Genomic DNA, 11,508 nt, shown 5'->3' on the forward strand with positions numbered 1-11,508 from the left:
CCTGCTTTACTTGGGCCAAGGGGGCCACAGGCCTGACGCCAGAGCCCTCCTGTGTTTGGGGGGGGGTGCAGGCATGCATCGTGGGCAGGGGGAGTGAGAATTCTGGACAACAATCTTTCTGTAAGAATAATTTGTGGGTTCAGGAGATGGCTCTGAGGAGGGGATGTCAGCCCAGCTAACGCAGCCCCCAGTGATGGGCAGGGGTGGGGTCACCATCAATGGTGCCCACTGACGTGCTGCAGAAAGCTGGTGGCCCGGGGCAGACTGTGTGGGTGAACGTGGCGGGGCGGGAGCCCCTGAGCCCGTGAGCCCCTGATGCCCTCCAGGGTCCAGTCCTCACTCAGCCATTCCCCAGGACAGCTGCTAGGGTCGAAGAGCTCAGGGCCTGGCCTCTGTGGGGGAAAAGAGGGCATCAGCCAAGAAGCCACCAGCCCCCCCTTGTGGATGCCCTCCTGTCCCACTTGAACCCTTGTCACTTCCAGAGGGCGATTCTGTACCTTTGCAACCCTCATCACATCCTGGGGGCTTTGATAGTGTGTGCTGAGACCACAATGTGTCCTGAGGGTGTATTAGTGTCTGCTTTGTCACATCTTTTTGAGGATCAGTGAGCATGTAACAGAGGCCTTGTTCTTAGCACTGGGCCTTTATCACTTCTTACAGGTAGATTACTGTGTTCTGAGTTTTTACACAGCCTTATGGCAGATTAGTATGTGCAAAACCTTGTCGCATCCTAATTACATCCTAAACATGGGTGTGTGTGGAGCCTCGTCACATCCTGAGAGTCGGCTAATGTGAGTTGGACTCAAAGTCAGCTGCAGGCAATGCAGATGTGTGGGACCCAAGGCCAGGTTCACTGTACCCCCACCCTGGTGCTCTGGGGGAGGCCCTAACCCTAGCGCCACCTGCACCCTGCCCGCCCACCTGGCTTACCTCAGCATCAATGGTCATGGCCTTGATGTCTGGCCCATCCCCGTCTTGCTGCAGGATGGTGGTCGGCTCGGCAGAAGCCCCAAGGTGCTCTCCTTCCGCCCAGCCATTGCCCCGGCAGGGCCCATCATCCTCTGGTGAGGCCTGGCTCAGCCGGATGAGGTTGCTGAAGTTGGAGTCAGACTTGGAGCCTGTGGGCGGCTTGCGGGCCTTGTGGCGGCTGACCAGGCGGCTTCCATAGAAGGCCAGGATGGGCTTGGGGCCCGAGTCGGTCACCCGATGGCCAGCAGTGGCTGCCTTGAGTGGGGCCAGCACATCGGAGGTCTCACCCCACAGCCCACAGCCCACCTCCTGCAGACTCAGGTCATCCAGCTGGTCGATGGCCCGCTGCACGCCTGGTGCCTTCTCCTCTCTGAAGAAGGGCCCGCTTCCCACCACACCGCCCAAGCCCACGGCCTCCTTCTCCTCAGCCAGACGGTAGTAGGGGGACCCGTCTTCTGCAGCGGCCACTGTGGGCGCAGGGGGCTTGCCCTCCACCTGCAGTGAGAGGCGGCAGCTGCGCAGTGACAGCTGGTAGTAGTGGGTAGTCTCATGGGCACTGCGCAGCTGCTGCATGGACACAAAGGGGTGGCGCAGGGCAGCGCTAGGACTGATGCGTTCGTGTGACTCCCAGGTCAGCATGCGCTTGATCAGCTCCACCATGCTCTTGAGGTCAGCGTGCTCGGCCAGCACCTCACGGTCCGAGAAGGTCAGCCGACTGGCTGCCCCGCTGCCATTCACTGTCTCAATCTGATCCAGTGACTTGAGCATATACTTGCGACGCTCCAGTGGGTGCACCTAGTGGGACACAGCAAGCAAGGGTTGACAGGGAGTCCAGGCCCTGGGCCCCAGGCACTCCTGCAGTGGGGCTCACGTATGAGCTCCCCACAGCTTCCAGTCTGCCCTCCAATCTGGCCCAGAGCTCTCTTGTTACTTTGAAGTTTATGCACCTGAACCCCGACTTCCAGTTCTGCCTATGATCTAACTTGGAGCCCTCTTGCTGCTGGGAGGGCCACACCTGCTCCCTAACACCAAACCCCCTCTAGTCAAATCCAGAGCCGTCCTCCTGCTGCAGGAAGGACACCTGACCGTGTTCTTTGGTCCTGTCATCTAACTCAGAGCTCTCACTCACTCAAGTTTCACACCTCACCCCAGAACCACCAGTGCCCAGAGCTGTGGATCCAGCTGCTACCAGCCACTAGTAGAGAGAGTGCCCTAAACCTCTAGTCCTCCTTGGAATCAAACCCAGATCCCTCTTGCTGCTACAGCCCTCATAACCAATCCTAGCCTTCTGGGCCTCCCAATGGTCGAACTTTCTGGCCACACTAGTTTGACAACCCCCAGGCAAGGAATTATCAGAGGAGCTGCCATATACTTTTAGTCCCACCTTTGGTCTCACCCAGACCCCTCTTGCTGTGACAGCTCCCAAGGCTGGCCCAAACTACCAGTCTTCGCTGCTATCTCACCCAGACTCTTGATGCACACGTGTGATGGCTGCAGCCACAGAAGTAGCAGACAGGCTGACTTAAACTTCCAGTCCCACCTGGGGCCTCTCTCAGGTCCCTCACACTGCACGAGTTTGATGACCCTAGATCTGAAGCTGGCAGAGGAGCTGCTCTATCCTTTGTGTCAAACTTGTGGTATAACCCAGACCCCTCTTGCTACAGCTGCCCCTATATCTGACCCCCAAACTTGCAGTCCTCCCTGCAGTCTCACCTAGATCTGTCTTGCTTCAGCAGCCCCCAGAGTGACCCTCAAACTTCTAGTCCCACCTTTCCTCTCACCCAGAGATCTCTCTTGCTGTGACAATCCCCACAGCTGTCCTCAAGCTTCCAGTCCTCCCCGGATTTTTTCTTGATGTGACAGCCCCCACACTGACTGCCCTCACCCCCCCACCCCCACCCCGCTACCTTGGTCTCAGCCAAGTAGTCGGCTGAGGACTTGAGCTGCCAGGGGTTGCTGGTATCATGGTGAGGGTTGCGCTTGAAAAAGTGGTGGGCCTTGCGGGCGGCGTGCAGCAGGTGGGGCTTGGGCAGGCCCTGGGTCTCACAGATGTAGCGCACCTGGTCGTACTCGTTGTTGCCCGGGTAGAGCGGCCAGCCCAGGTGTAGCTCGGCCATGATGCAGCCCAGGGACCACACATCCACTTTCTCACAGAAGGGCAGCCCCAGCAGAATCTCGGGGGCCCGGTAGAAGCGCGACTGGATGTACGGCTCCTTCACGTAGCGCACCTCACTGAAAATGCTGGCTGAGCCAAAGTCGATCACCTGTGTGGGGGTAGAGAAGCCAGTGGGCAAGGTGAGGGCAGGGACATTCACTCTGGGCCTTCCCTGGCGTCTCTCCCCAGTGTCTGTCTTCATCTGCCATCGGACTGTTGGTCGCTGTGACTATGAATCTTTATCTCTTGTTTATGTCCCAATCTGTCTCCTCCAGCCTTTGTCTCTGGTTTATATGCCTGTGTCTCTGTCTCTCTTTGTCTCCACTAGAGGATGCCTGTGAGGGTTAGCACCCCTCTCTTTATTTCTCACCCTACACCTTGTCCATCAGCAAACCTTGTTGGCGCCACCTTCTGAACAGATCAAGAATCTGCGCACTGGGCATCTCAGCCACAGCCCTCACCCTGGTCCTGTCCTCCGTCCGTCATCTCCTGCCTAGACTGCTCTCCCCGCTCCTCCAGTCTGCTCCTCACATGCACCCTGAGGGATCCTGTGAACACCTGAGTCAGGTCATGTCCCTCTCCTCCTGTGGCTTTATACCACATCCTATGATTACACATCCTATGATAAAAGCCAAAGCCCTCATTGCAGCCCCAAGGCTCCTACAATCTGCCCCTTCCCCTCTCAGCCCTCAGCTCCTCCCACTTTCCCCGCTCATTCACCCCCAGCCACATGGTTCTCTCACTATTCCGTAAACAAGCCAGACACATGCCCAGCTCAGGGCCTTTTCACTGGCTGTTCGCTCTGCCTGGAATGCTCTTCCGTCAGATGTCCACATGGCTCCCCCTCTCACCTCCCCAGATCTTGACTCATGTCACCTTCTCAGTGAGGCCTCCCCCCGGTCATCTCATCAAAAACAGCACCCCCTACTCTTCCTATCCCCCTTCCTGGTCCTCTGCTTTTCTCCACAGCTCTTAACACCATTTCACAAATTATATCTTTTACCTTTTTATCGAGTTCATTATTTCTCTAACCAACTAGGATGTCAGTCCCATGAGGGCAGGATTTTGTCTGTTCACTGTTGTGTCCCTAGATGCCTAGAATAGTGCTTGGCACAGAGCAGTAAAGAATGAATGAATGAATGAATGAATGAATGAATGAATGAATGAATAAGCTTTTTATCCATAATTTTCTTTCTCCCTCTCGTTCTTTCTTTGCCTCTTCATGACTTGTCTGTGTCTCTCATCTCTCAGCATCAATCTCCATCTCCATCTCTGTGTTGCCCACTAGAAAAACACCTCCTGACGCCCAGGTTCTCCTCATCATCAAGCACTGTTAACACCCACAGGCCCTTGTACATGGCAGGAGCTTGACGAACACCTGTTGAACTAACGCTGTGAATGGCTAAAAGTCCTTGTCTCTCCGATGCCTCTGGGAGGAGCTATCTGCCATTTTTACTCTGAATCTCCAAGACTCTATCTTAGTCCCTACCTCAGTTTCCCTCTCCGAGTCCCTCTGCTTTTCTTGTTTGTTTGTTTGTTTGTTTGTCTGTCTGTTTGTTTGTTTGTTTTAGCTGAGCTATCCTGCCACCTGTTGGCAGCTCAGCGGCAGCTCAGCTCGGGCCTATGTGGGAATCGAACCGGAGACCCTGTTGCTCAGAGCTCGCACGAGTCCCTCTGCTTTTCATTCAGCCACCCCTCACCTTCTATTTGAGGAAGGCGGTAGGACAAAATGGTCATTAATTTGAAAGCAGAATACCAAGGCCTGAATCTCAGAGAGCTTGAGTTACCCTGGGCACTCAGTGTTCGTGGGATTCATTCATCCATCCATTCATTCATTCATTCATTCCACAAACACAGTAGGGGTGCCAACGCTGGCCAGGTGTTATGGATCTGTCCTGTCGGTCTTCTGCTGTATTTGTGGGAGTCTCTCCTTCTCTGGGTCCCTGTCCTTTTCTTTCTCAGAGCAGAATGCTCTGCCTCTTCCAGTCTCTGTATCACTCTGCGTCTGACATTTAGCACAGACTCCATGACAGTGCTGTGCTGGGAGATGCCAAGGACACAGTGGTGACCAAAACTGCCCTGGCCCTGCCCTCTTGGTGCTCCTAGTTCAGATCCATCACCAGACAGTAGTAACAAACGCAGAAGCAGACAGAGGGGTCAGGGGAGGGGCGGAGGAGCCCAGGGGCTTGTGACAGCGCAGAGGAGGTGCCTCTGTGCACCCAGCACAGGGTCAGGCCCAGAGCAACCATTCAGCAAGTGTCTGTTGACAAACTTACTGAGATGAGGAATGGTGCTGCCATCCTTCCAGCCGGTTGGGCCAGCAGGCTTTTGTCCCCACTCAAGTTCTCTCTTACACTTCATGTAAGATCTGTCAGCAAATCCTGTTGTCTCCAGCTCTAAAATCTACTCAGACCCACCCACATTCCTCCTCCCACTACACCAACTCCAGTCCCACCAACCCACATCTCCCACCTGAACTGGTGCAGTCACCTCTCACTGTCTTCCTGCTCCTGCCACCTCAGTCTGTTTCCCTCACAGCCAGGGGGGACCTGTGAACACCTGAGTCAGATCATGTCCTCCTCTGCTCAGGGTCTTCCGGTGGCTCCATCTTACACAGAATAAGACCTAAGTCCTCACTGCGGCCCACAAGGCCCTGTACAACCCTGCCCCTTCATCTCCCTGCTCCCTTTTCCTTCCTCTTCACCTCAGTCACTCAGTCACACTGGCCTCCTCAGTACTTCTCAAATACACACACACACACACACACACACACACACACACACGGCTCACTCCTACCTCAGGGCCTTTGCACTGGCTATTCCTTCTACCCAGATTCCCTGCCCCAGATGTCTACATGGCTCCCTCCCTCCTTCAGGATGTCCCTCAAATGCCACCTCAGTGAGGCCTCCCTGACACTATGTAAAGTTTTACTCATCACCACCCCCATCCCCACATCAATACCCCACATCTTCCTCTTCCCTACTTCATATTTTCTCCTCACTCACATACCATATTATACTCATTTATCTTGGCGACACTATCTCCCCAATAGAATGTCAACCCCACAGGACAGGGCTGGGCCAGAGGAGCTGAGCTAAGAATTGAACAAAAACAAGGAGACCTTAGGGCTAGGATGGAAAGGGTGTCAGAATCGGGACAGGGAGTTGGGGAGGATTTCAGGGCCAGGAGGTGGACAGGGAGGGGGGACCTCAAGGCTGTGAGGTGGGACAAGGGAGACCTCAGTGTCTGGAAAGCCCACAGGACTGAGGGAGGCCATGAGGAGACAGGAAAAAGGGACGCTGCGGCCCCTGGGCAGCCCCTCACCTTGACCCTGAAGGGGCAGCGGGTCTGGTCCACCAGCATGATGTTTTCGGGCTTGAGATCGGCATGGATGATGGCCAGCTCCTTGAGCCGGGCCAGGGCTCTGAGCACCTGCAGGGTGACCGTGCGGATGTGACGGGCAGGGAGGGGCACGAAGTTGTTCTCCTTCTGGAATTCAAAAAGGTTTTGCTCCAACAGCTCGAAAACCAGGTAGAACTTGAGGGTGTCATGGAAGAACTCGAGGAAGCGGATGACGTGGGCCTCCTCGGGGTCCAGGCCCCTCATACAGCGCAGCAGCTTCAGCTCGTTCTTGATGATACGGTTTCGATAGGCATCGTTCTTGAGGATCTTGATGGCCACCATCTCGCCTGTGCTTCGCCGCCAGCCCTTGGCCACCTCCCCGAAGGTGCCCTTGCCCAGCACCTCGATGATGTCATAACAATCAGTCTCGGACTGGATGGTGGCCATGGTGCCCCTGCTGCCAGACACCGCCCTGCCACCACCCACTCCCCACAGCCTCTGCCTCCGAGGCCTCCCAGGCCCCCTTCGCCACCGGCCCTGGGGTCCCCCCAGTGGGGGAAAGAGAACTGCACTCGTGCCTCCCCCTTCGAGGTTAGCACCCGCCTCTCTAGCACCCTCCAGCCTCCTGGGCCACACTGCGAGTCTGCCAGGGGCTGCACCCCTCCCCCGAAGCCCTCCTGGCTTGGGATGAGGGGCCCCACACCACCTCAAATGGGTTCCAGCGTTGCTGAGTGGCTCTGGTTCTGTTGTTGGAGACCTGAGCCCCTGGCTGGAATGGGGGTGGGGTGGCAGGTTGAGCCCCCTCCCCCACCCAGTGGTGGAACACTGAAGAGGCTGGACAGGTGAAAGGTCAACTGAGAGTCTGATGGTGAACCTCAGGCAGAGGAATGGGACATTCCTAAACAGAGGTGAGGAAAAGCAGGCTTTCGGAACTAGGGGTGTGTGTGTGTGTGTGTGTATTTCAGAAAACATCTGCCCCAGCCTGTGGCTGACATGGGGTAGGTGTGGCTGAGGCAGAGCCAGGTTGTAAAAGGTCTTGAATGCCAGGCTAAAGAGTCTGGACTTTGTTCTCGGGGCACTGGGGAGCCACAGGCGGCCTTTGAGCAAGGGAGGGAAAGGTCCGATATGAATGTCGGAAAGCTACTGTGTGAAGAGTGGGTTGGAGGGAGCAAGAATAGGAGAGTTGAGGAGTGTGGGAGAAGGCTGGGGGATGAGACACTCCCAAGGCCAGAAGGCCAGGCTATGGGACTGCAAGCTATAGGGAAGAGAGTAAGCCATCCAGGACAAGGTCCAGGACTCTGGCCTTGGTAATGGTGGAATGGTCTCTGAGATAGGGGCATGGACAGGAGCACTTTGGGGAAGAGGATGCTGAGGTCAGATTAGGAAATTTAATACTGAAATGTTTAAGTAGGTATTGAGTGCTTTATAAGCCTTATCTGATCCTTACCACAGACATCTTAATAGCTCCATTTAATGGAAGAGAAAATCAAGGCACAAAAAAGGTTTAAAAATGCCTAAGGTCATCCAGCTGGGTGCCAGAGTCTGGCTCTAGAGCCAAGGTCTGAACCACCACCCCACACACCCTTCTAGGACCCAGGAGAGAATTTGAGAATTATTACACAGAGGTGAGGAATGAAAGCCTCTGGGACAGGTCCAGAGTAGGTGTGAGGGTGCATGACAGCCTGGGAAAAGCCCTGAGTGTTCAAGGGACATGAGGAGAGAGAAGCGTGGAAAAGAGGGAGAAGAAAGTGTTCAGGAAAGAGGGAGAGGCCCTGAGAAATCATGACAAGAGAGACAGAGGAAGCCACTGACATGACCACAGAGAGGTCACTGAGGATACTGACAAGTCAGCCATGGTGAGAGGAAAATCCCAAATGTTAGGGGGCTGGTCAAGGGGTATGCACCATGAGGGCAGATCATTCTTGCCATGTTCAGTGAGAAAAAAGAGAAACAAGGGGAGTGACTCAAGGGGAGGCCAGCTTGAAGGGAGAAGGTGCTAGAGTGTAAGTGGGTGGTCTATGACAGCTCATGGGCACGACCTTCATCCTCTAGAATGGGAGGGTGGAGATGTGAAGAGTGGATATGGGGACGTCAGGGGGAGATTTGGGACTGGACGGCATGTCTCCTGGGGCATGGCAGAGAGATGTGGGGGAGTCTGGAGGCCCTGGTGGGGGCTTAGGGGCTTAGGGGGGTTGGGTCCCTAGGAACTGAGGCCCAGCCCCAATGGAGGCTGAGCATCCTGGGACCTAGTCCTAAGAGGCAGCCAGGTGTCTGGGGTGAGCTCTGAACCCACAAGCCTGGAGAGGGACCAGGAGGGACCTTCTCGGGTGGGGCCAGGTGGACAGAACAATCAAACCAGCCAGACAGGAAAAGGACAGCCAGGATGGGGAGGTGCTCTTGTTGGTTGAGAAGTGGCCAGCAGAGGGCAGGTGGGTAGCAATCCTTCTGCTCTGTTAGGGCCCCTGGGGCTGTCCTGGCCAGAGAGGATTCCCCCAGGACAGGTGGAGTCCACAGCAGCATGGTCCCAAAGCTGTGCTCCACGGGGGAACTTCCCAGAGTCCTGCGCAGAGGACCCTGGGATTTCTGAAGGGCCAGGGCAGGCCCTCCTTCCACTGGGCCCATCCCAAGGCCTCTTTGACTCTCCTCAGACCATGGGTAGCCTCTGTCTCCCAGCCACAGGCTCCCCTCAGGCCAGGCTTAAGTCCTCCCTCCTTCCTTCTTGGGAGCTCCTTTCTCTGCAGTCTCCCCACTCTCCCTTGTCCCCGCCATACACAGAGGAGACCAAACACAAGGCAACCTCTGGATTATTTATTTACATGTCTTGGCAAGATACAGGCACGAGGCCTCCCCTGCTCTGCCCCATCAGTCACCCACCTCCCGGCCCTCTGAGGGTTAGTGCTGGTTATCTCACACACAGAACAAGGGGGCAGGATGGGAAGACAGGAGGTGGAGTCTGCCCAGGGGCTTCAGATGACAGCAGCCTGAGCCCCCTCCATCCTGGTGGGGCCTGGAGGCCCTGTCTCTGAAAACCCCACACTGGGCAGCCGGACCCGGAATCCACCCTCTTCCCGGTCTCTACTCCCACTCCGGGCCTTGGGGCTTAGGGACACCCTGGGGAAGCGGAACTTGGGGGACTTCTCCCCACCAGGGGACTTAGAGGCTGCTTCGCCCTCCTGCCCCCGAGAGGCCTTGGAAGTAGCCAGGCCCACACGGGGCAAGCGAACTCGGAGGCGACCTCGGCGCCCAGAGGCCCCTTCCCCACTACCCTCCTCTTCTTCTTCATCCTCAGGGCTAGGGGAGCCTTCCCCAGTGACAGCCTCACTCTGGCTGAAGCCTACACGGGGAAGTCTGAGTTTTGGGCTCTTGGCCTTGTCACCCTCCTCAACCCCCTCCTTGGCCCGCACCAGGCCAAACCGGGGCAGCCGCACCTTGAGCTTGTGTCCAGCGTCCCCCTCGCCCTCTACTACCTGGTACTCGGCATGGCTGCCCACGGCAGGCGGTGAGAGCTCCACATCGGGTAGTGAGAGGTGAAAGGTGCGTTCAGCTCCTGGGGGCTGGTCCCTAGGTCCCTTGTCCCCGGCACCAGGTCTGGCCCCCAGTGTGGGCATCTTCAGCCTCAGCCCACCCTCGCCTGTGGCTGCCTCACCCAACTGTGCCTCTCGGCTCAGCCCCATGTCCAGCTCAAGCTGGGGCACTGTCACAGTGGGCATTTTAAAGACACCCTCACCCACCAATAGCTCACCACTGGCCACCTGGGCTCCAGGCAGAGACAAGGTAACCTGAGGAACCTGGACCCTGTAGCCTGCTGTGCCCTCTGCTGAAGGGGGTGCACTCTCGGCCTGCTGCCCAGAGGTGGCACCCAGGCCAGACTCCCCGAAGCTGGTCAGCTCCACCTGGGGCAGGGAGATGCCCAGGGGCATCCTCAGCACCCCCTCCTGGCCCTCAGTGCCTGCCTGCCTGGTTGTGGACACTTGCAGTCCTGAGAGCTGTACTCCACTGACAGCTACAGCCCCCTGGACTCCCTTTTCCTCTTGGGGCCCCAGCGTGACCAGCTCCACCTCAGGGATCTTAAGCTGTCCGCCCAGGACCTCTGGCTTATCCCCCAGGCTGACATGCCCACCCTGGATTTCCACTTCCTTCCCCCGAGCCAGCCCAAAGGAGGGCATCTTCAGCTTGGGCATCTTGACTTTCCCATCCCAACCCCAACCCTTGCCCTCCGACTCAGCCACCCCTGTCACTAGTTCTCCCTCCTCAGTATCCCGACCTCTGACCCCAAACTTGGGCAGGGCGAACCTAGGCCCCTTGAGCTTGACATCGGCCCCTGCCACCTCCACCTTGCCTGTGGGCAGATGGGCATCTAGGCTGAGCTGCGGGATGGACAGATCAAGTGCAGGCAGCAGGCTTGCCTCCCCTGCCCCTTTGGCTTCACCCTCTGTCCCCACCCGAGCCTTGGGAAGTGAGATGGCAAACTTGGACACCTTCAGCTTGGTGGCTCGCCCAGTCCCCTCAGCCTCTGCTTTGGCCACCTTTGGCCCTGAGAGTCCAAATTTGGGCAGGGAGAACTTGGAAGAGGGTTTGACTTTCATCTCCATCACCTCTACCCGCCTTTCCTCGACTTCCACTGCAGGAAGCTGTGGAGTGACGATCTCAACCGAGGGCATTCGGAAGACCATTTCCCCGACCCCTGCTGCCGCCTTGCCCTCTACCCACTCCACCTTGCCTTCTGCCCGTTCCACCTTGCCCACTTCAGCCACTGGGACCTGCCCCTCCAGGCTGAGTACCCTTGGCAGGTCTAGTTCCACTGAGGGCAGTGTAAGAGAGGGGACGCCCACACGAGCCTCACTGTCTACCTTTGGCTGCAGACAGGGAAGTGTCACCAACTTCCCTGAGACCTCAGCCCCTGCCTCACCTGGCTTGCCTCGTGACGGGGACCCTGCCCTCCCTAGTTTGGGCATGGTCATCTTGGGCATCTTGAAGCCAAATTCTACCCCCTCTGCCTTCTCTGCCTTGGCAGCTTTTAGCTGCACCTCAGGAGCCTTGGG

The 11,508-nt window shown here is 57.0% G+C and overlaps 2 protein-coding genes across 2 annotated transcripts in view; both read right to left on the reverse strand.

The window, feature by feature from the left end:
- Positions 1-197: 197 nt before the first annotated feature.
- HIPK4 (homeodomain interacting protein kinase 4) lies at positions 198-9,423 on the reverse strand. Its single transcript, XM_019629750.1, has 4 exons — positions 6,449-9,423; positions 2,877-3,233; positions 931-1,764; positions 198-392 (listed from the first exon to the last, which is right to left on the reverse strand). The coding sequence occupies exons 1-4, from the start codon at positions 7,436-7,438 to the stop codon at positions 216-218; spliced, it is 2,358 nt and encodes a 785-aa protein (XP_019485295.1). The 5' UTR covers positions 7,439-9,423; the 3' UTR covers positions 198-215.
- A 9-nt stretch (positions 9,424-9,432) lies between these two features.
- LOC109374842 (periaxin-like) overlaps positions 9,433-11,508 on the reverse strand; it is a 4,389-nt gene continuing 2,313 nt past the window's right edge. The window contains exons 3-4 of the mRNA XM_019629734.1: positions 11,376-11,502; positions 9,433-11,267 (exon numbers count right to left, since the gene is read on the reverse strand). Of these exons, the coding sequence (XP_019485279.1) occupies positions 9,433-11,267; positions 11,376-11,502 (1,962 nt within the window). The remainder of the gene's footprint in view (positions 11,268-11,375; positions 11,503-11,508) is intronic.

The sequence above is a fragment of the Hipposideros armiger genome, unplaced genomic scaffold (genome assembly GCF_001890085.2).
Source record: "Hipposideros armiger isolate ML-2016 unplaced genomic scaffold, ASM189008v1 scaffold_867, whole genome shotgun sequence".
Classification (NCBI taxonomy): Eukaryota; Metazoa; Chordata; class Mammalia; order Chiroptera; family Hipposideridae; genus Hipposideros; species Hipposideros armiger.